The sequence below is a fragment of the Conger conger genome, chromosome 1 (genome assembly GCF_963514075.1).
Source record: "Conger conger chromosome 1, fConCon1.1, whole genome shotgun sequence".
NCBI classification, from domain to species: Eukaryota; Metazoa; Chordata; class Actinopteri; order Anguilliformes; family Congridae; genus Conger; species Conger conger.
In genome coordinates this window covers 50328566-50355603 of record NC_083760.1, presented here as the reverse complement: position 1 = coordinate 50355603, position 27038 = coordinate 50328566, and the positions used below count along the sequence as shown (strand labels likewise).

Below are 27038 nucleotides of genomic sequence, written 5' to 3'. Positions count from 1 at the left end.
ATTCCTACATGGATCGCCCAGTATGAATGTAAATACCGTCAAATGAAAGGTGACCGTCTGTACTTTCACCTCATACGTATCGTTTCATTTCAAATCCAATGCGCTGGAACGCAGCCAAAACAAAAAATGTCACTGTCTAAATACTTACGGACTGCACTGCACACAATCTTGTTCCAATGTCGCATAAAGGCATACAATGGATGCATAATGGTTTATTTCTGTGGAGATTCTGTGCAAATCAGCCAAACCTGTTGAGATTTAGGAAATCAATGTTTGTAATTGATGAGCAAGAGACAGCAATTTAAGACTGTCCTGCTGTATATGAGAGAAAATGGAATGTCAATAAGGTTATACAGTCTAGACATGAGTAAAAGACATGCATTTAAGTGCATGACTTTTCATAACTCTGATACAAATGGATACAATGACTGGAAAGCAGATTCAACTTGGGCATAAGAGGGATCCTACCTAGGATAGTTATTAAAACAGAAAAAGTTTATGGGGAAAGCAACATATACAGTAGTGGAACGCATGCAAGTGCTCCTCTTGTCATTTTAGATGGGCTAGTTCTTGCCATAAAGTAGTGTGACCCCCCCTACACACCTTAACTTGGCATCACCCAATCAATCTGGTGGTGGTTGGAGTTTCTAGCTTGTTTGCTTGTTTGAGTGGAAGGGGGTAATACTCTGCCAAGGTCTGGCTTACTCCCTCTTTTCCGGTAATGTCAATTTAATGTCTTGTTTAATGTCTTTGGTAAAGTAGAAGTAGTGAGCCTACATTCAATTTAAGAATGTATGATTATTATTGATATTATTAATCATTTCAACAGTCTGCTTCTTAATTCATTTAATCTTAGGATCTGACATAGTTTGTTTTGACTTGATTCCACCGGTTTACTGGAGACTGACCTGTCAAGGATTTGGCTATTTAATTTACAATTGTCATTCTTTATAATTCATGGAAATCACAGGGGGTTCTAACATGCAATACCACTTGTGTTCAGTATTCAAACTGCTGAACATTTTAACAAGTGTGCGACTTGGGTCTCGGTCACATCATTTATTCTAAAAATTTGTTTCCATCATCCTTCATCACATCTTATCGTTATTGATGCACCAAGTCTTCCCCCTTAGCAAAGTTTTTTTTCTCATTTTAGACATTACTATTCAAGTTCTTATGCGCAAATTCTAACTGTGCAAAGCAAGCCCAGGATGGTCAACTCACTAAGGTAGAAGTGAATAAGCAATAACTCATTGTATTGTACAAAATTACTGTCACAGGACGACAAAAAAAAAAAAAAAAAAAACAAGTACACAAATGTATTTCACATAGACCTTTATTTTATCAAGTTGCTTGTTTAAAAATAAATACACTTTGACACTAAGGTAGAAATAGAATGTACAGGCAATGTGCAAATTGATTTTTAATATATATACAGAATTGAACAGAAACACTCAATTGTGTGAAATCCAAGGATTACAAAAAATAACCCAGCTCAGTTCATACCAGAATACTATGTCACTTACAAAAATATGGCCCTATTACAAAAGAATTTCTGATTCACTCTAAAAATAAATAAGAAATTCAAAGGAAGTGTTCGCAAAATGTACACTCAAATGTTCACTCCAAGAACAAACAAACGTGGAGGGAGGATAGGGTGGGACAGAACTGGTTTCTGAATATATTCATCGACGGTGGACACAGAATCCAGGGAATTTTTTCCCTGAAACTGTGAAGTTGAACCAGCCTGGCCCACACCCGCTTTAGCCAAGCCTGGTGAGAAGAGAGTTCCGGCGTGTTCCGTGATGGACGAGCCCCCAGAATGCCCCGTTGCGACGGGGAGAGGGGAGCACTAACTCAAGGTTGGCCCGTTCTAGTCAAGTCTAGGTCAAGGCCAGGAGGCCCCATTCCCAAGCCCATCTTCTGGGAGACTGGGCCGTCTTTAACATGCAACCGTTTAACATCCTAATGATTTCAGAGGCCTCCGTCTCCAAGCGGGATTAAGGGGGTGCCCGGGCAGATGGACCGCTGGTTAGGAGCCAGGAGCTAACACATGGCAGACAGGAGCCTGCCAGCCTGGTGGCACCACAGCTTAGGCAATCAGCATTGACATGGAGATCTTGCCACAAGAGAGCTGAACACATTGTGAGATTGGGTGGAAGGGAAGGTTCTAGATGGAAATGGCATCCGGGCCAGCGATTCGTACGGCCGACTCAAACCGAAAAGCACTTTACTGCAGGTTACCGTCTGCTTTTAAAGACCTCGTTTGCTCGCCTTCTCAAAGGCCTCCAAAAATACCGGTACAATAGATAAATTCAATAAAAAAGCTACGCAAATGATGCTTTTTTTTTTTTTTTTTTTTCTCTGAACGTCACCATACAAAGCCGCAAAGGGGTTCATGAACGACAGTCCTCTCGCCCCGAGTCACTAGCGTCAGAAAAGACGGCAGAGAAAGCCGCTGAAAGAAGAAATGTTTGCAGGTGAAGATGAAAGCGGAAACCTTGCCCCGAGACGGTGCCTTCTAGATCTGAAAACTAGTCGCTCCAAATGAACCAATTCAAAAGGCAGCTTGCAGCTTTGAGGAGACCGAACCATCCGATTTTTTTAAAAAGGAGGTCACGGCGTCTCCCCCCTGCCGGCAGACCGCCTAGTGCTCGTTTTCCGTATATTCGCTGCATGTGTGAATGCCCGCTTTGAGAATGTTTACTCTGAAAATTTTATAAAACTATTTAAGCAGGCCAATTATGGGTTTCCCGAAGAATGGGGGGAGAGACAAAAAAATTCTGACAAGACGCAAGGAAGAAAAGACATCTTTAGAGCTGCATTCCCAAGCTACATCACTGTGGCTTGGCAAAAGGTTATGCAAATGCCAACCAGTAAAAAGTGGCGACGCATATCGGCTCCCATTACCAAACAAGCATCGAACGATGGCGAGGGGTCTGACCAGAGTGTTCGAGTGTGCTACAAATGTACAGTAGTGCATTTTTTATTCTTTTTCTTTTCAAAAAAAGCAAGCTGCCTTTGAAAATCACTTGAACAAGAAAGGGAAAACAAGAAATACATGAGACATTTTCATGGAGGTGGGCCGGATACCGGCCCGCCTCTCCTGTCGCTGAGGCTGGAAAAATGATCAGCTGGAGGAGCCACCCTGACATCCTGCGTGAGGGTGTTTTACAAAAAACATAAAGGGGGGTGTCGGGAGTCAGGGCAGGGCTTCACCGGCCAGCCTAATGGCCAGACTGGAGCTGGTGTCGGCCTGTATGAGCAGAGAGCCGCTGTACCTCCCTGCTGCTCCGGGTTTGAACTGGACCGGGATGTTGATGTAGTGTTGTGACCTGGAGGGGACGAGGGGGGAAAGGACACGTTAGTACGCATGCATACACGGGTACACACGCATAGGAGAATACGCGCGCACACACACAGCTACACACACGCACAGGAGCACGCGCACGCACACACAGCTACACACACGCACATACTGGCGTACACACACACGCACGCACGCACGCACAGGCGCATGCGCAGACACACATGCACACGCACACACCTACACGCAAGGCCACACGCGCAGTCACATTCATACGCGCACGTTCACTACCGCGCAATCTAATGATAAACCCGACAGTAAAAGTGTGGGCGATTTAGCCATTTGAGTGGCCCTCCGCAAACAACAAACAGAAAAATACTTTTTCCCTTCAGCGCTGCCAAATGAGTATGTGAGCATGCTGTGGGCCCCACATGGTGCAGCGGTCAGATGGGCTGCTCGCGTTCCTTCTGTCCCCTTCCTAAGTACACGAGGTTCCAACTGGTGACTGGAGTTTTACGGTGCTATATTAAAGCTGATGCATATTCATTAGGAGGCTTTGCCAAGACAGAACGTCCATTGTCACACAGCATTATTCTTGGTCACTCCTTCATAAATATTCATAAGTTGCGTCAAGTTGGAACGCTCGGAGCTCGAACAGTAGCAAGACAGAACTGGCTACATAAAGAAGGCAGAGCTGAACATCTGGTAAGTTCAGGGGTGGGTGAGGAGGCCCGCGTCACATTCAGGGTTTCACGCCAACTTCTGCTCTTAATTATCCAATTAGCCCAATCGCTCATTTATTTGCATTTTATCCAAGTTTCTCAATAAGCCTGTGACTAAGAGAGGAATTGCGTCTGTTCCCTGAACACCGTACTGTGGTCAACTCTATGGTTAATTCAAACGAACATCTGAACACCATACTGTGGACCACTCTATGGTTAAATCAACGCACATCTGAACACCGTACTGTGGTCCACTCTATGGTTAAATCAACGAACATCTGAACACCGTACTGTGGTCCACTCTATGGTTAAAGCAGCGTACATCTGAACACTGCACTGTGGTTCACTCTATGGTTAAATCAGCATACATCTGAACACCGTACTGTGGTCCACTCTATGGTTAAAGCAGCGTACATGTATACCCGTAAATATACTGTAGCTAACTGGTCTGGGTTAATTGGGGTGAACAGAAACATGAATACACACCAGCCCACCAAGAATAGAGCTGTCCACTCCTGGGTTAGTCTATGTAACTAAAATTATATTCCCTAGTCCTGAAGTTTTACATATGTATAGTAAACATATGTATAGTTTACAGCATGTATAATAAACACAAAGAAATGCACTTGCGAAGAAAATATGTAATTTGTAGAATATGTAAATGTAAAATATGGAAAAGCCCAATACAGATTATACGGTTAACTTCCACTTTAGGTGCTTCCCTATAACATGGCGTTTTCTCATCAGAGCATAGTGAAGCTCTGTAGGGGCATAAAGACTACAGCTTTATTATGCATACTTGCATTCTAGTAAGAATGCAAAGTATCAGGGACGTTGTAGTATTAATCACATATGAACTGTGATTTATCCCCAGATGTGTACTTCTGTACTTGTCAGGACTCGGGCGTGGGTTTACAGAATCGTGAGCAGATCACGGTGCTAAATTCAGCAACTATCACTTACCTTAGTAACCACCGGAGGAATTTGTTTACAGATGTAACGGTTATAAACTTATCAAAAGTTTAAGGGTTATTTTTTATTTTAGGTGTCTGATACATCACAGTATTACATCTTGACTCATACATTAAGTGACCAAAGCAAGAACTGCAATAAAATAGCCAAATATTAGCCATCTCACTTACCTACCCCATGTAGGCTAACGATATCACTGTAGGCAAAAAACATGCTCATCTACAAACCGAACCCAAGTAGAAACAATTACCAAATTCCCTTGACAGCTCGAAGGGCCAGGTTAATAAGAACTTATTTATATTGATGCCAGAAACTGATCAGTACGCTTTCATCAGATGAAAGTACGCTTGTTTCTCCTCTCAGGTCAAAAGGTAGAGGACTCTGAAACAAGCGATGACTAGTGTGTTCTAAGTGTAGCAAAACGGAAGTGTACTTGCACTCCCCAATGCAATGAAGCGCATTCAAACTTGTACCCTTGGAAAAGTATGCTACAGAAGTATGGGACTATGCAGAATGCTAGTATGCACAATGGCAGAGCCAGCTTTTTCACATGGAGCAGGCTGCCATTTCACATGAAGATGCAAGAAGGCCACACCATGCAAGGAAAGCTTGCATTCTGCACACCAGCTCTCAGACTGTGCACCTCACAGCCAGTACCTGGAGATCTGGGTCACCTGATCTCCCCCCCCTCCCACCTAGGGAACCAGTCCAGTCCAGAACTACTCTTGCGGGTGGAAAGGACGTTAAACTAGGGCTGTGCGATATAGCTATCTTTTCATCTTTAATCATATTTGACACGGTCATACATCTCCAAACTTCAGTGAAATGCTTCCGGGGAGAAAAAACATCACTGGTATCTATTTAATGTTGGTTAACTTAACTCTTAGATTTTATGCTTATCGCATCTACCACATGGAAACAGCATGGCCCTGTTGGTGTCATATCAACATTGAAAAGATATGTTTTTTTTTCCCTCCCAGAAACATTTCACTTCAGCTCAGAAAATTGGAGGTGTGCTACCGCAACAAGTATGATTCAATACAACAGACAGAAAGAAATCCAACACCGCATTTCAGAGATAGTTGTTAGGGCACTTAAATTTTTTTATTCCGCCATGGCTATATTGCCCAGCCAGAGTTAAAACATCTTGGTACTTTCATTGCCATTTGCCACTCTACTCACACAGTTCTAAATAGCTCTTTAACCGCCCTTCTACCAAAACTGAGAACGAAGCGACCCTGGGGAGACGGACCACTCACCTTAAAGAATATTTGGAATGCTTGATGTAGAAGGGCTCCCTGGGGCTTACGAATTTCAGCTGCAAGTCAATTAGAGAAGCTCAACATCAAACCCATGCAAACATTCAGGGCGGTCACATTAGTCACACAGCGGAGGGAAGTGTCGCGCATGCTGGATCAATTAACGTCGAGAAACCGACAGCAAGCTGAGAGACCCCCCTCTGAAGCGCATCTCTCATTCGAGAAATACTCGGCATTTTTTTTTTTTTGTTTCGTCAGATTCCTTTATTTTTCATCTTTTCGCGAATCTGAGAAAAGGACGGATAAAAAGCGTTTCAGAAAGGGGTCCCAGGAGGAACATCGCACCTCCTGTGCTACGAGCTTTCAGTTCTCGGAGCGCAGGGGGGTCACCGAAGAGCAAGACCGTTATTCTTGCCAAATGCACTAGAAAAGAAATGCTGAAGGGAAAATATTTCTCCTGAAACTAAATGGCTGCCATTTTTTCCTTTCCAGACGGTATTCATCTTGTCTTGCACATAAAATGTAATTGCAGAAGGCTGCAGACTTGCGTGGTTAACGGCGCTGCAGTAACAGTCTGTATGTTAAGACAAAAAGCTCTCAACACAAACCACCGTGGAGGTGGAAGACATGGAGCCAGATTGGTCTGAGAGGCTAAGTGGCATTGCGAAAGCTCCAACTCCGTGCTGCAGAACAGATCCGAAAGGGCACAGAGACGACTATCCTCTGCAAGCAGCTCGGTGACCAGGGAGGAAGGAGGCGGTAAAAATGAATCTCATGACGGGTTGGTCTGGCTTACCTCATGGGTGTCGAAAGAGTTGTTTCGCACGTTCACCTTCAGGGCGCTGGACTCTCCCACACGCGTCTGAGGGAAGGTGTAGAGGTCTTGGGGAGCGTACACGCCTCTCCGCGGTGCCTCCTCCTGGCTGGAAACCAAAGGTGGACAACACAGTCTGTATCTGTTCAGCCAACAAAATTATTCTTATTCATGATAGGAAACCTGAAACTTATTTAGCCCATTTATCATTACTCATAAAAATGATTAACCTGGAAACATGTGTAAAACATTTATTTACACAGTATTTCACAAATAATACTAAGCTAGATGTTCCAAAAGGTTGGCCATTACAAATAAATATTACATGTGCATTTGTGAAAATAATTCTGTCTGAGCAACATTGGTGCTAGATCAGACACTGCAGTTGTTGGAGAGCCGACAGCTCTGCCCATTGCTGACAGTCAGGAAAAATAAACAATATTGGGCTACTACTAGTCTCCCTCACACGTTCCCTTCCATAATTTATGTCCCTCTCTGAATTCACTGGAAAAGGTGTTTGTATGGAATTTTGGATGGTTATATATTCAAAATAACACTGAAATGTTATTTTGAATAATTGAATAGAATTGCATTACTTGAGCCTAAACTGAAACAATTTATAAGCAAGTCATTAAAAAGGTGCAAGAGGATCTCATTAGTACATTTTTTTGGTTTTATTCTCTCAGCTTTCGCAAAGACACTAAAGCACAGCATGAAAACAATCTGTCTATAGTTGACAACTGTGAGCAAAAAAATGCAACCCTTCTGAATTCTCAAACGCAAAAAAGAAAAAAAACAACAAAAAAAAACAAGCCAACTGCAGGCATTGTTCGCGTGAAAGAATGTTGCCTTTGTGTTGATTACTCGGTTAAAAGCATTTAGTTTCTCTGTAAAGCAGCACAAGGATAGATGGGTGAATGAGAGTTCACAGCAAGCTAGGTACAGCTCTTTACAAGTCATAAGACACGGCGTCAATGAGGGGGGCCTTGAAAGGTGAGCAGCAGTCTGCCGACACACACGGCTTCCGACAACCCAGCTCAACTTAGTGCTTCCAGCGCTGTGAAGAAAGTAATCTGACAACGTGTTAAAAATATGCGCAGAATCACATCACTATGCACAAGAAATTACTGTAATTTCCTTCTCATTATGATGACGCTCTGTCACTAGCTGATTTTGGATGGACCCAAGACACAGAGCGAGAAGTGTTTTTGTTTTTACCACTGGAACTGTGTACAACCGTTTCTTTTTAACACAAAACGAACATAAAAATCAGAATCAGTTCTTTTCTGGAGGCCGCTTCCACAACTGGCCCAAAGAACAAAAAAGAAAATGTTAAGAATATCATTGGTTAACTTTGAGAAAAATGAATACAACCCATTGTTTGAAATTTTCTTCTCAAAGAGAGCATTTAAGTTTGGATAAATGCCTAGATTCTACACCTTGTCCTACACCTTTGTCCACATCATCAATATCCAAGCAAGGAACCTAAACCTGAGGTATACCACACATAAGCAGGTCTTCAATACCATACCTTCAATACCAAACCAGGCTTCTATACCGCACCCAAACAGGGTTTCCATGCCTCACTCAATCTGGGCGGGGCTTCTAGACCACACATGGCTGGTACATGCCACCTGAGATGCAGTTTAAATGGTGCTATGAGGCATGGTGGCTCTTACCTGGTTTTGACCGCAGGAGCCTCTGGCTTCTTCCTGGGCTTCACGGTGGCTTCTGTCCGCACCAGCGAGCAGTTGCTCTCCTCGGGAGGCAATGGTGCACCAGCCTTTACACCCTAGAAACAGCACACTCCACTTAGCCTCGGGGCCAGCCGGTACCAAAGAGCCCCCTGTGGCATGTCACAGAGACTCTCCACTTCCAAACCCAAGGTCACGTTAACGCCATGTTACATTACATTACATTAATGGCATTTTGGCCCTATCCAGAGCGACAATCCTTCCCTGGAGCAACACAGGACTAAGGGCCTTGCTCAATGGGCCAACGGCTGTGCTGATCTTATTGTGGCTACACCGGGGATCAAACCACCAACCTTGTGCCTTAACCATTATGCTACAGGCCACCCATGTCCCAACTCCAGGACTGGTTTTAAGATGTCTGCTATGTGAAACATGGTCAATTAAAAAATACCACTGGCAGCAGTGTTTTTATACATCGTACTCCATGACACAGGCGCACCGAGCTGCCAGACCCCAGGTCCGGCACCACGCAAGACAGGGTCCTCACTCACCGTCCCACAGAGCTGGAACCGAACACGGCTCTTGTTTTGAGGCTCGGCCAAAGGGTGACACTCCAGGTCCCAGAACTGGGCATAGTCTCCTCTGTCCCGGGGCAGGAAGGTGATGGGTATCTGGGAATTATGAGAACACAATGAAATCCAGAAAATATTTAAAATACCACATGGGTATTTTACATCGTTTGGTTGATAAAGCAGTTCTTGCACAGGGTAGAGAAAAGTTTTCAAAAATAGTATAAATTTTAAAAAAGAGACACACTTTAAACCCGATACACCAGGGACTGAGAAATGCATGTCAAGAAATGTAAAATATTTACACATGTTCAGAAGTTCTTATCCAGCGCATCAAATACAGGTCACACAATAAGGTACATGAAGATCTGGATACAAAATTCAACACTAACGACAAACACATATGAAGAAGGCATCGGTCTGGAGTTACTGCATGGACACCCTTCGAGTTAACTGTTGTTTAGCTGATGCTTTTATCGAAAGCGATAGTTGATTAGACTGAGCAGGGGACAATCATGGGCCTTGCTCAAGGGCCCAACAACTGTCTAATTGTGGATCTTATCGGAGCTACACCAACGGGGCTTGAATTACCAACCACCTGGGCCCCAGTCATGAACCTCAGCCACTTGGTACAGGCTGCCCTCAAGTCGAGTGACACCTGCCTGCCAAACACTGGGCTCACCTGCATCTTCTCCTGAAGACCCAGAGTCCCCGACACTCGGGAGCACCTGAACGCCGTGTATGTGGCGCGATAAACATCTCCGCTGCTGTCCACACCCTGAGGACGAAGAGAAGCTCTCGTGAAGCGCATTTCAACATTTTAATAACCTCGATACTTTTACTGCCACAACTGCATATGCTCATGCAAATGCCCTACATCGCACTGCTGACTTATTCAGAGTGAGACGAGCGGTAGCTTATGCAGCAACCACGCTGAGGTCGATGAACACAGCGGCGTAAAGAATGGGATTTCAGGCGGCGGAAACTTCCAGAAAGAGACGCACCTTGACATACGGCGGCGCAAAGGAGGAGAGGTACCACCTCACTTCCTCTCCCTTGTTCTCCACCTCCAGGATAGATTCTACGAAAATGAGAGAGAGAAGGCGGCCATGAGAGGACATTTTGAAAACTTTTCTCTTTCAGCAGAGGAAGGACAAACCGTCGACCACATAGACACTTTCAGCTTGGCATTTAAACACGTACCAAGAAAAACCTGGAACAATACTATACACTGTACAATTTCACAGCAAATAATAAACAGCAAATATGAGAATTTCATGAGTAACACCATTTCCATTTTGGATGCCATACATTCAAAGATGGTTAAACAGAACAGATAACAGAAAGCCGTTTTAGAATGCCAAGTGCTAAGCAGGAACATACATATGAAATCCAGTCGCTGCTTCAACGCCTCCTATTTAGTCAGCACTTTTTTGTTTGTTTTTAAAAAATTGGTCATACCTCCATTTTGCCACACTCAAAAGTTGCTGTGTAATTTACATCTTGAACACGTGCCCTATTGACAAGGGCAAAGATAATGTTCCATAAAGCCTAATCTAATCTAGAGGCAAAGAATAAACAGTGAACCATCATCTTACTAACTTAATTGGAAAAAGAGAAAACTGCCTTGATACATCTTTAATGCAGCGATTAAGGAAATAATTTACATAAATGTGCTAAAAGGAAGCGCTTCGGTCTCCCTTTCCGACCACAGATTATTTTAATGGGTCGAAGAGACGGACGAAAACCCTGCTGCACTCCGCCACTGGAGAACGATCGCCGATTAGCCGCGGTTTAAAGGCCCAAAATGTCCACAAAACACTCGTAAAAAGTCCCTAACCCCTCCCCCTCTGCCTCCTGTGGTCAGCTCTCAGCATTAACATTTAGCAACGTCCTCCGATAATTATAGAAAAACATGCGTCACGTGGGAAATCGTTTTACAAACAGCTCAACAAAAATAAGTTAGACCCTAAAATATGCATACTTCAACGAAAATTGTTTTACAAATGAGTATGGAACACAAATCAAAAGCTCCAGGATGATATGAAAGGCTGAAAAACACAAAAATACGCAGGAAGGACGTAAGCCTTTAAGCTTATTTCCTTCCTAAGGTTTCCCGCTTTAGCAGGTCGTGTCCACCAACCTGAGGTCTCGCCGGACGGCGTAGCGGGGAACACCAGAGTGCGGTTCTTGATCTCCACCTGAGCCGAAGGCTCGCCGGGAGTCTTGCACCCGGGGGCGGGCGGGGTCTCGGCCTGCGGGGGCAGGCTGGAGAGGGGTTTGGCCACGGAGGCCGTGGCCGAGACGTCCAGAGCCAGGTCCTGACGGATCTGCACTTTGATGAACTGCAGCAGTGAAAAATAATAATCATTAGCAATGCCGATCACGATTACCCGCACGACTGATAGCACAATAATAATCAATCATCACTGGCAGCTGTCTGGATCATCACCTCCACCACGACCACTCAATCAGTCTACTACAACTACAACAATTTGTATAATTCTTACCATCACCATCACTATGAAGTACTGCATACATTCCTTCATACAGTGATGTTAAGGACCATAAGCAAAATACAGGCTTAATACAAACAATAACAAGTGAATAATATGCATGAGTACAATAAATAATGCATTTAATTTAAAATGTTTTAGGGGCACATACTGTATGTATTATACAGGGGGCAGCTGATAACCTAGTGGCTACGTTGTTTTCTGGGAACTGGAAGGTTGGTATAGCCATAGCAGTTGGGGCCTTCAGCAAGGCCTTTAACCCCACATTGTTCCAGAGGGGAACTGGCCCCTGCTTAGTCTAATCAACTATAAATCGCTTGGATAAAAGCGACAACTAAATAACTAATGTAATGCAATGTTTTTTGTGACACATTTTATGTAGCTGAGCAAATTCCAGCAGAACTTCAAAGTGTTTCCAAAAGTACTATAAACACAAGCTGAACGGGAAGGCGAGAGTGGTACCTTCTGCTGGCCATCACACTGCACATAGATCTGCCCGCCCCAGGGCAGCAGGGACTGCTTGGTGGCCAGTGATGGGTTGGGACTGATCAGAATTTGCAAGTCGCTCCTGGGCATGAGGGGGACAAAAAGAAGAGAGGTTTTTCCCTGACCTGCGTGCATGCTAACGGGAGGGTTAACATCGCACCCCTTGACCAGGATGTTCGAGCCCACCAATACAAATGCAGCTGTTGGAGCAGGGGTGCACAACAAGGGCAGATGCGTTTCAGGATTTTGTGCCAACTTCTGGTCTTAATTATTGAATGAACTCTTAAATCAACTTAAATCTTAACTGACATGTGTATGAGTACCGGCTACAGCTGCAGAATGAAAGTGTATCCTAATGATTTTACTGTGCTCAAGTAAAGGGCAGAACCAGGGTAATTCAGAGAGCTGTCAGCAAATTATAAACAAGGCAACTGGTTGGAACAAAAACCAGTGTGCAGACCAGCCCTAAAGGACCGGAGTTGTTATAGACATAGTAAGGGGGGGTCGTACTCGGGTTCAATGACTCCGTGTTGAGGGGTGATAGTCAGGCAGTGGGCGGGCCAGGACAGCTCAAAGTTCAGCGATCTCGATGAGTGGTTCTGGATCTGCACGTGTCGGGTGTCCGTAGAACTGCCTGTAACAGAGGCGAAGGTGTTGACACAGAGCAGAGGCCAATCCACACCATAACTATTAATATCATTTTTTTTTTTACTTTCTAACTCAAGTGGATGCTGAAGTCCACGCCACAACTATAGTGACAACGACAGTGACATACGATAACGTCGGGATCACTTTCAGTTTTCCCAGCTGCACGAACGATAAAATGGCAGATGCCTACAGAATGCTGTCATTCAGCAGTGAGGATGCTCACATCATTACTGCTACAGTCATCATTGCAGTTATAGTTCTTGGTGCGGCTGGGCCTGAACAGGGTCTGATTGACGGAGGGCCTTCCCCATAAAAATGGCAAGACGAGCGTTAATGCCGGCACGGGACTGTGGTACTCCTGCAACCACTTTCCCAAACCAATTTGTAAGGGAGCACTGTTTGCCTTTCCAAAGCAGCTTGTACAACCTCACTGTTTCCACAGGCTGAACAAATTCATTTCATAGTTTATATTTACAATTATAAACATAAATATCAGCTTATACAATGTGCTGGTGCTTCTTTCCTTGTGCACAGTAGTCTCACCTGGTGTGCACTGAAGTTCCAACTAACAATAAGAATAAACTTATTTTTTAAAATGAATAATCAGGTAATATACACAAACAACCTCTGGAGTCTTAGCATACAATAACTTCCAGGGGCAGAACTGCATGCAAGAGCAATTTCTGTTTCTCAACTTTCACACCAACTAATTTCAAGAAAATAATCACACTCATATGGTTTGGACCGCAAGATTTGCGGTCAGAAAAGGAGAGCCATTTAACAGAGCGGTATGATCCGGGCCCGTGCGGATGAGTGCAAGGAGACTGCGGTCACTCACTCAGGGTGGGGGCCGTCAGAACCAGCTGTTCGGGCCGGACGCTCCAGGACTCCTGTGGCCCCGCGGGGTCCGGCTGTCCTTTCAGGGCAGGGGCCGCCACGTTCAGGGCCAGGTGTGGCCCCTGAGGGCCCCTCACCGGGAGCACATCCAGGGAAACGTTGCTGACGTGGCGGTCGGAGGTGCCAAACCCACTGCAAGAGATTTGTCACAGCCCTCATTACTCTTACTCCTCATTGGCAGCTTAAAGTGCTGGAACACCATTTTGATCAGTAAGCACACAGAATTAAGACTACTAAACTACTTGCCAATCTTAACTACTAAGATTGGCAAGTACTGAAAGGACAGACCTGTCTAACCAAGGAATTTCCCCATTTATCATTCTCTGATACTTCTATATTTGGGCATTTAGCAGACATTGAGATGGATTACGTTAGCGCATGCATACAAAAATGGCGAATGCCAAGTCATGGGGGTCACAACCGATAGCAGCTATTTATAGGGAACTTAAACCAGAGTATAAACCTGCAACAAATTTAGTTGTAACAAATTTACAAATTCATTGGGATACTGAAGATGGAGTGCTCGAAGTAGTGAATGGTATAGAGGATACGTTTTCAGATGTAGCATAGGTGGCACTAAGAAAGCCATGAGTTCTCATGAGACGCTACTAAGGTCTGTGTGGCCACATCTGGCATTTGGAACTGCACTTCCCTTGAGGATTTTCAGCGCACTTGTCCCTGGTTAAGGTTACACGCTTTGTTGTACGTCACTCTGGATAAGAACGTCTGCCAAATGACAGTAATGTAATGAGTCTGCCAAAAGGTGAGCTTAGATGATTTGCCTTAAGTCTCCACCAAACAGCCAAGACGAGACGAGACAAGACTAGAGAAATCTCGGAAAGTCAGTGTTGAAATCTCAAAACAAGGCTGTCCACACAAAAGCTGATTAAACAAATAAACAACTGTTTCCATGACAAACTGAGTTAACTAACTTTAAATCACTAATTGTTCTAAAACTCTGGGCTTAAGACTTGACATGCTCAGTTTTCAAAACGCCAGCCGCTCTGCAAAACTGGACAGTTCACACAGATAAAACTTTCTGCTAAAGACGTTCTAAAACAGTCCCGTCGTGTCTGATGTTGGCCGTTTAGTGGAGACCGGGCTTTAGCCTCGGTCTGTAACATTGGCGGAATCTGTCCTAGCGAAGGACTGCACACCACGGTCTCTGGAGAAAGGGGCTCAGACCTGTCAGATTCGGAGGGCCGCAGGGACTCCATGCAGTCACTCTCCCCGCTGTCCGACGCCTCTGCGCTGCCCAGCACCGACAGCACCACCTTACTCAAACCGCCGTAGAACAGGTGAGCCTCGTTGGGCCTCTGCGGCAGGTCGTACGCTGGAGGCAGGGGGGGAAATAAAGAAATTAAACACCTCCGAACCGAGGTTGACGCACTTACTCAAAGGGCAGCGAGACGGGCCAGGCCCAAAAATCCCCTTCAGCGAACCGACGCTACGCGACAGCCCCCGTCTCCCAAAAAAATCACACGCTGGGGACAAAACTTTAATTCAGCAGAAAGGAGTGTTTCGAGACAGGCACGTTAGATTAATTCTATTTAAAGACAAAAACCATGGCTCAGGTATAATTGCAGTCTGGGACAGAAATGATAGCCTGCCAGGAGAACAAGGCCATTTATACTGGGCTGAGTTTCATAGCGGGGGATATTATTACACGAGTGCTGGGAACAGCTGACACAAGCAAGAACAAGAGAGAGAGCGAGGCAGGGAGAGGTGGGGAGTGCAGGCAACGGTTGGTGAAGTGGGCTTGTAAGTCAGAAGCTGCAGGTTTGATCCCAGACGGGGCAGTGCCGTCGTACCCTGGGGCTGAGGTACAGAGGCGTTTCGGTTTGTACCCCGCTGTACAAACGAGCCGCCTGTGAAGGTGACTCTGGGTGAGAGTCTGTCGAGTGCCTGAAATGAAAGTGCTAATGGATTTGTGCAAGTGCAAGGGAAAAAGCTGTCGAGCTTTGGTGTGATAACACAAGAACGGGCTTCAAACTTTTCTTTGGAATTGTCGTTTCGAGGTGTTTGGCACAGGAGTGAGCGGGGTTGGGCGGCGCTGCGTGGCCGTACTGAAGGCTGCTGGGAAAAGGCTGGGGGGGGGGGTTTGCGCGGGCGTCTACCTTCAGTCACCTGCTCCTCGCCCAGGTAGCTCTCGCTGAAGTCGATGTTCTTCAGCAGGCTGCTCTGAGAGAGAACTTTCCGCCCTGCATCAGGCTTGCTGTGCAGAAACCTGGAGAGGACATGAATATCAATATCAGTTGTACTGACCCCAAGACGTATTTCTGCTGCTCTCTCACGATAGCTGTCATCTCTCTACTCCAGACATCAAGGGAGTTGTGTTAAATTTCGAGTGCCATCCAAACGGTCTTTTGAGAAAAACAGCTTCAAAATATAGTTTTGAGAGTTACGTGAGGCTGGGAGACTACCGACACAGGGCTAACAAAACTCTTTATGCATAAATGCATTAAAACTATATTTTTACTCTTGATATTAAGAACGCAGCTGATAGCCAAGAACACAGCTGATGTGGTTGTTTGTGACTGGCGAATAGTGACAAGGTGTCTAGCCTCCAAACAATGTAGGTGTTACTTTCTCTTTGACATCTTGCGTTTAAAAGTTTACTTTTAAACTATATTTTCACTGTGAATTTGGCATTAACACATGCAGATTATGAAAGCCAAGATATTGTTCTACAAAATGAAGATGAAAGCCTAAAACAGCCAAAAATGAACATTTTTACATAAACATAGTAAAATTGGCTATCATGGCTGAACATGATAGAACGGGTCACAAATGCGGCTATGGTACGTGACCAGAACCTGGAAGGACGGTGGTCCAAGCTCCGGTGTAGCCACGATAAGATCTGCACAGCTGTTAGGCCCTTGAGCAAGGCCCTTAAGATCACATTGCACCGGGGGGGGGGGGAGGGGTTAGGGTTAGGCAAGTCACTTTGGATAAGTGTCAGCTAAATAACAAGATTATTATTATTAAATGTGGCACCAGTCTGTCACACAGACCCCAGAAGCTACATGTCAAACAGTACTGCTAAGGCAAACATAACTGCAAAATGCTTTGATGCACAGAGACCAACGCTATCAAATGCGCTATATGCATCAACTCCATTACAACCGTGCACATTTCAAGCGAAGGCCAGTAATGACGCAGGTTTTGTTCATAAAGCACAGACGAGGCTGTGAGCACAATGCGCAATGGCACAGGCGGCTCAGAGCAGCGACAGCACCCTGAGAAACAGACGTCACCAGGACCCACCTTCTGAACTGCTGGCGCGACACCTCGTCCCCACAGAAGAAGCAGATGGTGGCCAGGGGGGCGGTGCCAGACAGGCACAGCTCCTGCTCCCGAGGAGTGGCCTTCACCGTCACCGTGACAACCTGCGTGTACGTACAGCACACGGTCACTTTGGTCCGACGATGTTTTGCATTTATAGTTCAGAGACAGTGCATTAGCAACCAGCTTCTTCTCATATCTATCCATTTTGTAAGCTAGCTCTGCAAACAAAGCATCTTCACTCAAAAAAAACTAAACTAGTGATCATGGCAACCATTTTATCTTTGTTTCAGGCAACCAATGACAAGTTGCACGACACTTGTCGTGCAACTTTGAAACTTTTGAGCACTGGCGACCTGTGGCGACACTGGCGACCTGTGGCCAGTGCTCAAAAGTTTCAAATTTGCTTCAACCGTAATTTTTTCGTCCACAGACATCTTGGCGAAGTTTATGACGTTTTGCTCATAGTTCAGAGACAGTGCGCTTTGCTACCACAGCAACCGGCTTCACTTCATACCCTTCCATTTTGTTAGCTAGCTAGGCAAACAAAACATCTTAAAAGCACATAAAAAGTGGCCTAGTCGTAAACTCCACGCCTTGGCAACCACTTTGTCTTTATTCAGTCAACCAATGACGGCTGCATGACACTTCTGACCGTCGTCTGCGACCTTAAAAAACCTGTTGCTCAAAAGCATTGAATGCGCTTCACGGTCATTTTATGTCCACGGACATCTTACCAAAGTTTATAACTGCTCTATACACGTGTTCTGCATTTATGGATTTGGCGCTTTTCACTCGTTGAAGAACTTACGTACTTCTGAGTCGCTCTGGATTAAAAGCATCTGCTAAATGACTAAAATGTAAAGCGTAAATGAGCCGGGAGGCTGGGCCCACCTCCTGGGTCCTCTCCTTGAGCACGAAGCGTGACGGCGCCAGGCTGACGAGGGAGGGGTCGGCGAGCGTCCGCGTCTGCACGTCGGAGAAGGCCACGGCTCGGATGAAGGCCGCCCTCGAGCCCGTGTTCCTCATGGAGAGGCACACCTTGCTGGCCCGACCCGCCACCACTCCGCCCAGCGTCACCACGTAGCTGTCCGACAGCTTCTTCACCTCCTCCAGAATGATGTTACTCGTGCCCCCATAGCCCGATAACGGGATCTGAGAGAGGGGCAGAGGGGGAGGAGAGGTGGCAGTGAGAGGGCGGGCAAGTGAGCAAGGGATAGAGGGAGAGATGGGTAATGAAGGATGGAGAGAGAGAGAGAGAGAGAGAGAGAGAGAGAGAGAGAGAGAGAGAGAGAGAGAGAGAGAGAGAGAGAGAGAGAGAGAGAGAGAGAGGAGGGGGGGAGTGAGGGAGAAAGAGAGGGAGCGAGCAAGGAAGAGAGAGGGAGCAAGAGAGTGGGGGTGTGAGCAAGGAAGAGAGAGGGGGAGGGAGAGAAAGCATAGACCATCCTAAATCACGCACGCACAGCCTGTGCTCCCTCAGCAGTGTATACAGGACACCCACAGCACCAGGAGGCCCAGACTCACAGTGAACTTCACCCCGGGCTGGGAGGGCCGGACGGCGGACTGCTTGATCTCCAGCTTGGCCAGCATGCAGGCCACCCGGGTGGGGGCGAACAGGAGGTGCACAGCCACGTCCTCTTTGGGCCTGATGGACAGCTCCCTGTGCCTCGTCAGCCGCTCCTCCGGACCGAACGTGCTCTGGAGCTGCCGGAGGAAGAGAGAAGCAACATCAGGAGAGAAGCTGGGAAATTCAACCCCCGATAGCTCTACCGTTCACACAGGCCTTTCTTCAAACGTTTACTTCTCCAGTTTTTAAAATGGCCGACACTACTCTGTACAACATACAGAAGGAGACACAGAGTGTACACTGAGCGTGAGAACCAATAAGAGGAGAGGCTCATCTGTCATGGAAGGATGTGGGTCTACACCTTTGCAGACCTGGGTCAAATACATAACTGTTTCGGATAAAAAACGGCCACGTTTCGGCCAGCCGGGTCGTTGAGCTCACCTGGAAGCAGTCCTGGTCCTGCCCTCGGATCAGCAGGCGGAGCTGCTGTGTGGAGCTGGCAGAGTTGTTCCTCAGGACCAACTTCTGCTGCCTGAAAACACAGGAAGTCACACACACACACACACACACACACACACACACACACACACACACACACAGAATAATTCTTAATAATTCCTTGCATTTATATTATGTTACTCACAAGCTATGATTCAGAGCGGTTTAGTGTTAAAGGGAAGACTCATCTCAACCACCACCAATGTGTGGAGCCCACCCAGGTGATGCACGGCAGCCATTTTGTGCCATTTTCTCACTACAACAAATTCATGATTTTAGCCAATTAAATTGGTTTTTGCGATGAGTGCCAGGGGATGTTTAATGACCACAGTGAGTCAGGACCGGTTTAATGTCTCATCCGAAAGACGGCCTCTCCTACAGCAGTGCCCCCAGTACACTGTACTGGGGCATTGGGATTTCGTGGGATTGAGATATAGTTTACAAAAGGGAAGTTGGCCCCCTACTGTACCACCAACATTACTTCCAGCAGTAACCCTGGAAGTCTCTGAAGAAGTACGAACGAAACCCAGATACTTGGCACAAATGAAAGACTTGCTTGAGGGAGATGGTTGTTATCGCAACGGCTATATTGCCCAGCCCTACCGTGCAAACACTCGGGCAGGGGCGCCTGCTGATAGACATCGTTCTGGCTGTGTGGACCCCCGTGGATGCGTCCAGCATAAATCACGCTTTAGCAGGACACAGGAGGGAGGAAGCTGGTGTCACTCACACTGCCCGGCCCAGGGTGACCCCGCCCCAGGCCATGAACTGCTTGTTGGAGAGGATGGGGGGCACTTCGCCGAGAGGGGGCGCATCTGCCAGGGCCGCTCTGCCGGGCAACGGTCGCTGCGGCGAGTCATCGGGGGCGACGTCTCCTTTCACCAACACCTCGTACTGAGGCCCGGATGGCAACACCAGGATGGTGAGCATGCTGGGATACAGAGACGCACCAAATGAGTAACCAATAAGAGCACGAGAGAGAAAGCCTGCTGAAGCACACCACCAGGAAGCAAAGTATCCAAAGATCAGAGGGAAAAAAAAAAAAACACAGGACGTTTGTACATACAGATTATTATGGGTGACAACAAATGTTCTGTGACTTCAGTGAAGCAACACTTTGTTCACTGGACAATAAACATGCCTTGACAGTCTCTGGGTCCAACATTTCTCTCTTTGTTGGACAGCCCTGGACTGAAGCAAGCAGGTAGGAGCAGAGGTAAAGGGTCCTCACCTCTCTCTGCATTTCCGCGCTCCCTTGGCGGTGAAGCTGACCGTGACGCCTCGCTCCTCCCCGGCCTGCAGGAAGAGCTCCTCTGGCATCACTGAGAAGCACTCGTCGCTATCGCTGCTCTGTGAGGCCAAACGACACCGGTCACTACAAATCACACACACTTCAGAGAGGACTCAAACGACACCGGGCACTACAAATCACACGCACTTCAGAGAGGACTCAAACGACACCGGTCACTACAAATCACATGCACTTCAGAGAGGACTCAAACGACATTGGTCACTACAAATCACACGCACTTCAGAGAGGACTCAAACGACACCGGTCACTACAAATCACACGCACTTCAGAGAGGACTCAAACTGCATGGTCAGAGTATGGTCATTATCCATCACAGAGGTGGTTTAAAGCCTGCATGGTCAGAGTATGGTCATTATGCATCACATAGATGGTTTAAGGCCTGCATGGTCAGAGTACGGTCATTATCCATCACAGAGACAGTGTAAGGGATGCATGCTCAAACTGTGGCCCCCGCATGGACAGCCTACCCTGAGTTTCAGTTGCACGTCGATGTTGCCCGCGTTCTTCAGAGGGAGGGTCTGACTGGTGGATTTCGCCAACGTCGTAACAAGATGAACCATCTAAGAAATGCCAGAATTATGAGAAATAAATTATTTCAAATCAATGCAAGGTGGCACTACCCACCAATGCAAGCTTGTGCGTGTACAATCATGATTGCTGATTTGCAATACAAAACGGTGTCAGGGAATCCACTTTTTCATTAAAGGCTCACATGCATCAGCGTTCTCATCCTGGTTTTAGCATCTAAACATCCACATCATCCATACTTGAATCAGTGAAACATAAACCAAAAGCTTGAGAATGAAAAACAATATGTTCCCAAATACCATTAGTGGACAATGCCGTCCTATAGCTGAAGACATGAAGAAGATTGAAGGGGGGGCTACCTGCATGTCTTTGGGTGCGTGAACCCGGGCAACCCCAGACCTGGCCCGCAGCTGCACGCTCCTGATCACCTGACTGGGGCTGGGGCTGTCCACCTCAATGTCCACCCGCGCACTGTACTCATCCGCCGGCCCGAGAGCTCCTGCGTCACATGACACAGATCGACCAGTTAGAGAAGACCGACTTTCGTTACGCGGACGAGCGAGCGGGTCGAAACGGTCCTGTCCGATGGCACTGTACCTGAAGTGGAGACGTACTTCGGCGGCGCATGGAAGTGAACCCACAACATGAAGTTCTCAGGATTCTACGCAAGAAAGACAGGCAGAATGCTTAGATTAAATTGTGTGCCTTCATCTCCATAAAACCCAGTCTCCACCAAAAAACTGAGAATGTCAAGTCTTAAGCCCAGAGTTTTTGAACAATAATGCAATTTAACATTACAGTTAACTCGGGTCATCATGGAAACAGTCGTTTATTTGTTTACTCTGCGCTTTAATGGGGACTGCCTAGTCGATACTCGCGGACGTCTTGAGATTTCTCATCTCGTTTAATCTTCAGAGCAGGCAAAATTTCCTAATCCTTTCAAAATGCTAAATTACAAAATTTTGTGACAGAATGTGACGTGGTCATGCTTCCATGTCAAACTGGAATTTGCTTACTTCCCTCCACTGGCTGCCTGTCATGGCTCGCAGCAAATTCAAAACATTGGTGCTAGCCTTCCAAGCAGTTAAAGGGTCTTCCCCAGCTTATCTACAAAAAATCATCAGACCCTACACCCCTGCCAGACCTCTTCGTTCAGCCTCCACAGGCTGCTTGGCACCTCCCCCTCTCCGAAAGCTCCACCTCACGCTCACGACTACTGTCTGTTCTGGCTCCAAGGTGGTGGAACGAACTCCCCGTTGAGGTCAGAACTGTAGAATCTCTCCCCACCTTCAAGCGCAAGCTGAAGACACACCTCTTCAAGCAGCACCTCTCCCCATCCCTCCCTACCTCCCTGTGAACCTTAATTGTTGTCTCTGTGACTTGCTTTGTGTATCGGTATTTTTAGTTGGCTAGGTAAGCAGTGTTTGGATAGTTAACTTTGGTCACTTTTGCTCTGTTTCTTTGTTTAAAAAAAATATATATAAAATAATAATAATAATAATAATAATAATAATAAAATATTGGCCCTCGTCCTTATCTTTGTTGTACAGGTAGCAGTTGAAATTGTGCTTCCCTCTAGGGTCTTTCAGCGAACTTATCCCTGGTTATGGGTATGCACTTTGTTGTACGTCGCTCTGGATAAGAGCGTCTGCCAAATGCCAATAATGTAATATAATGTAATGGAAGGAGAGCAAGCACAAGCTCCCTTTAAATAAATGCAGCAACTCTGGTAGAAAGCTCTCTTTAAGCCTATGCAAATAATCTAGACTGTGTCTGAAGTCAGGCATGTGCAGGACACCGGCTCGGGTCCTGATTTTGAAACTCACGTCCCCATAGTTGGCGTGCATCACGTGGTTGATGACAGACGGAGCAGCCAACGGGTTGACGCTGCCGGTCTGAAGCATGGCTTCCGTTGGCACGGCAACCGGGCTTTTGGAGAAGGTGAAGCAGCGCCAGGCTGTGGCATTCTGGGAGGGGGAGAGTGAAGAGGAAAAAAATTTAACCTTTGATGTTCAGTATGAGTGATTTCAGCTGACCAAGCCGAAGTGGAGGCACTGTTGTGACATCTTCGAGTAGAACAAGATTTTACCTATACTGGAAACCTACTGAAAATGCTAATGCTAAGTTAGGTTGACCAAAGGGCCTTTTCCAAAATAGAAGACACTCACGATCACAAAGACAGCTTTTGTCTTTGAGGGAATGGCGACTAAAGTCCAGTGCCTCAACAGGCTTAGATGCATCTGAATTAGGGATCTCAAACTCAAATCCTGGAGAGTTGCTGTATCTGCTGGTCTTTGGTGTGCTCTGGCACTTAAGTGCTTAATTCAACACATTGAGCCTCATTCACAATACTTCTTAAATTCTTCTTACTTTTGTTTTTTAATTTTGAAGTAGTTGTAGGAACTTATTAACCTAAAATGGAAATCCAGATTTCAAACTCAAGAAAAATAAACAAAAGAAGAATTTGATCTTATTCATATGGGCTATTCGTTTCAACTACACTAACTCACCTATTTATAGCCTATAATAGGGCTGTCATTTTTTTTTTGTTCAATAATAAAACTTGTTTGAATCTCAGGAAAATGTAAAAATTTTAAATTAAGGGTTAAACCTGATGCTTAGGCAAAATAAGGAGCCCTTATTCTGAGCTTGTGTGCTCATGGTAGTGCTCAACATTAAAGAGACTGAAAGAGAAGCAATGTTATTATTTTGTCTGAAGGGTACAAAAATAAAGGGGTCAGGGGTGTGGGTCAGGGCCTGGAAGCCATACTTTCCCAATTATTAAAATAAAACATCAGGAGTGCCATCTGGAAACATAAAAGGTTCTGTGCCATTGGAGACAAAATAATAACAAAGGAGAAATATTTTTTGACCATTGAAGGAGGGGCTCACCGCGCTGATCACCATACGGATGGGCACTGTGGCATGGGTCCTGTTAATGAGCTTCAGGGGGAGGGCCCTGGCTGAGCCGCCCACAAGATCCCCAAAATCCAGACACCCGCTCGCCCCAGTATCCACCTGAAAAGAGAGTCCCGTGTTTTAAAAACATGTACTTTATTGAACCTCAATTATTTGTCCTCTGCATGACCTAGCCAGGAATAGTTACTTAGGAGCAGTGGGCAGCCATCGTGCAGCACCCGGGGAGCAATATGGGGTTAAGTGTCCTTGCTCAAAGGCCCCAACAGGTGTACAGATCTTATCGTGGCTACAATGGGGCTTGAACCACAAACCTTCCAGGTTCCAGTCATATACCTTAGCCGCTCCGCTACAGGCTGCCTCCAACCCCACGACCCTGGCAAGTGGCTTGTGTGGGAGCACAAAGGCACTAACCCAGGGGTGCGCAACAAGGGCCGATCCGTTTCAGGCCCTTGTTGCGCACTTCTGGCCTAAACTATTGAATTGACTCAGTATCTTATCTGACATGTGTATGAGTACCGGCTACCGCTGCAGAATGAAAGTGTCTCCTAATGATTTTACTGTGCTCAAGAACAGGCTTGAACCAGGGTAATGTATAGAGCTGTCAGCAAATGAAAAACAAGGCGAGTGGTTGGAACAAAAACCAGTATGCAGACCAGTACCGGTCCTCAGTAACCAAACAAGCAACAGTTTTAAGAGAACGATGAGCCGCTCGACCGAAGCGCACATGAGCGTCACACCCACCTCCAGGGACGGGTTTTCCGCCATGGCGACCAGCACCACCCTCTTGGCGAACACCTGGGCGCGCGCGGCCGCCTCGGACTCGCCGGCGGTGGGCCAGGACGACACGCTGAGGGTGCACTGGTACACGCCCGCCCGCGGCGGGATGAACAGCACCTTCTGCTCCTCCGTGCTCTTCGGCCCGATGATGGTCTTGTTCTTCACCATCAGCCACTGGTACGGGAGCGAGTCCACCTGCAGGGGAGGAGGGGTCATCTTCACAACGAGAGACCACAGGGGCCCGGACAAACTGGAGAATATTACAACGGCCAACAGTAAGCTTCAAATAGTAATAATAGTATTCCTCAACATTCATATTAACTTCGAGCTAATAGTTTTCTTATAAAAGGAGGAAATCGGCAGTAACGGAAAGGTTACTAAAGGTGCAAAAGAGGCAGAAAAAGAGCTAGAAAAAAGAAATGAACTCAATGCAACAACTGCATACTGCCAAAAACATAGCGTGAACTTCATTTGACGTTGTGGTGGCAGACCTTCATCAGTGAATTGCGTAGGAACACATTTGAGGATCGTGGGAACCCTCAGGGCCTGGTCTCTCACCTTCTCCCCGTTGATGGCCAGCCCGCTGACGCCGATGGCGACCTGCAGCCAGCGCTCGGTGGGGTTGAAGATGCTCAGGGACGTCTGGGACGCGATGCCCACGCAGCACGCACTGGGGAAGCGCAGCTCGTCCGGCACCACCACGTGCGCTGCAGAGTCCACGGGGGACGGAGGTTACACCGCAGCGTAAAATAAATGCTAACACTAACCCCTCGCCATAAGGCTGACATGTCATACCTGACATAACAGCTCTCACAAGACGGCATAACAGATGATGTCGGTTATCAAATGTCAAATTACAAATGACATAAGTCATAATTTTATCGTAAACTTTATGACAGCAACATCTGTCATAACATTTACCAATTAAAAGTAGACAGTCATTGTTCGACGGATCAAGTGATATCATTTGTCACGCCATCTTGTGAGAGCTGTTATGTCACGTGTGACTTATATCAGCCTCTAGGCGAGGGGGTTCAGGTAAAGTGTTACAAATCCAATAAACGGACACAGAATCGAGCGGCATCCATCTTTCACTGGGATGCCTCTGCCTCCTGAATGTTTTCACACATTGACATTTACACAAAATTTGTCACCGAAGTCGAACTTACCACCGATGTCGGCGAGCCCTGGCGTGCTCCAGACACCCAGCGCTCCCACGTGGCCGTACGGCTTTCCGGCGCCCATCAGACCTGGGTCCAGGGGGGGCAGATGGGCTCGGTGCAGCTGCGTGGCGCTCACGTACCCATGCTGGAGGGCCATCCCCGGGGCCCCAGGACCGTGCAGGGGCCCCATGGCGGAGGAGTTGCCGTGGGGAACGGAGGGGCACACGCCATAGCCAGCAGCGGCTGCTCCAACATGGTAGGGGTGGAGGGGCACTTCAGCTCCCAGGTACTGCTGCCCTAGTTGGGTGCTGAAGAGGGGGCGGCCGGCCATGAGGGAAGGGACGGCAGGCGGGGGCTCCAGCAGGGGGCCCTGGGGCTGGCAGCCGGGGACGGGGACGTACCTCAGGTCGTCTGCGAAAGAGGGGGGCAGCCCGAACCCCCTGACCTGACAAGCCTCCTGTTTGTCAGCGACGGCCACCCAGTGCGAGAGCGAGGGGGCCAGCTCGGAGGGGCCCGGCTGCTGGAAGTTCAGGTTGCTGGTGTACCCAGAATCCCCCGGGGCAGAGTGTCTGGGGACGGGCTCCAAGCGGCGCTGGGGGTACCAGTCGCACCCGTCGTGGCTGTGTGGGCGGCAGGGGTCCGCAGGGCGGGGTTCGGGGCTCCGGGCCTCCAGCCGCACGTCCGGGCTCCGGTTGCGGGAGGAGTGAGGGTCCAGGCCGGGGGGCCGGCTCTGCAGCAGCTCCTGCTCCGTCATCGGGGTGGGACTCGCCCGCACGATGGTGGTGCTCAGGGCCATGCTGCCATCGCCCTGGACGATGAGACCCAGAGATAACGTGACCGTTATTTACCAATTCAGCCAACTGCTGATTTAACAAACGCCGTTTGGCTCTTTCACAAGCGCGGGAACGTGTTGTTCTCTTCAGCGAGACACGCACTACAGTCAGGAGAACACGGCGTTCTCCTTGGCAACAGGCAGACTAGATTCTGGGACATGCTGTACTTCGCTCAAAGTGTATAGTGCATCCTGAAACATCAATTTCTTAGGGCTACTTCAAGTTTTCAAGAACCGTGGTCAGTGAACGGTGCAATAACGAACGTGACGCCA

The 27038-nt window shown here is 47.1% G+C and overlaps 1 protein-coding gene across 1 annotated transcript in view; it reads right to left on the bottom strand.

Annotated features, from left to right (window-relative positions):
• Nucleotides 1-1318: 1318 nt before the first annotated feature.
• The window catches only part of cep192 (centrosomal protein 192), a 46314-nt gene continuing 20594 nt past the window's right edge, over nucleotides 1319-27038 (bottom strand). Inside the window, exons 22-48 of the mRNA XM_061246485.1 lie at nucleotides 25940-26741; nucleotides 25329-25477; nucleotides 24735-24965; nucleotides 23967-24092; nucleotides 22901-23041; nucleotides 21672-21735; nucleotides 21434-21573; nucleotides 21014-21106; nucleotides 20466-20584; nucleotides 19965-20165; nucleotides 19178-19268; nucleotides 18694-18873; nucleotides 18064-18324; nucleotides 17152-17273; nucleotides 16002-16111; nucleotides 15070-15217; nucleotides 13826-14016; nucleotides 12850-12973; nucleotides 12316-12421; nucleotides 11481-11682; nucleotides 10342-10418; nucleotides 10020-10115; nucleotides 9320-9439; nucleotides 8754-8866; nucleotides 7057-7183; nucleotides 6261-6319; nucleotides 1319-3335 (exon numbers count right to left, since the gene is read on the bottom strand). Of these exons, the coding sequence (XP_061102469.1) occupies nucleotides 3203-3335; nucleotides 6261-6319; nucleotides 7057-7183; nucleotides 8754-8866; nucleotides 9320-9439; nucleotides 10020-10115; nucleotides 10342-10418; nucleotides 11481-11682; nucleotides 12316-12421; nucleotides 12850-12973; nucleotides 13826-14016; nucleotides 15070-15217; nucleotides 16002-16111; nucleotides 17152-17273; nucleotides 18064-18324; nucleotides 18694-18873; nucleotides 19178-19268; nucleotides 19965-20165; nucleotides 20466-20584; nucleotides 21014-21106; nucleotides 21434-21573; nucleotides 21672-21735; nucleotides 22901-23041; nucleotides 23967-24092; nucleotides 24735-24965; nucleotides 25329-25477; nucleotides 25940-26741 (4326 nt within the window). The 3' untranslated portion in view covers nucleotides 1319-3202. The remainder of the gene's footprint in view (nucleotides 3336-6260; nucleotides 6320-7056; nucleotides 7184-8753; nucleotides 8867-9319; nucleotides 9440-10019; nucleotides 10116-10341; nucleotides 10419-11480; nucleotides 11683-12315; nucleotides 12422-12849; nucleotides 12974-13825; nucleotides 14017-15069; nucleotides 15218-16001; nucleotides 16112-17151; nucleotides 17274-18063; nucleotides 18325-18693; nucleotides 18874-19177; nucleotides 19269-19964; nucleotides 20166-20465; nucleotides 20585-21013; nucleotides 21107-21433; nucleotides 21574-21671; nucleotides 21736-22900; nucleotides 23042-23966; nucleotides 24093-24734; nucleotides 24966-25328; nucleotides 25478-25939; nucleotides 26742-27038) is intronic.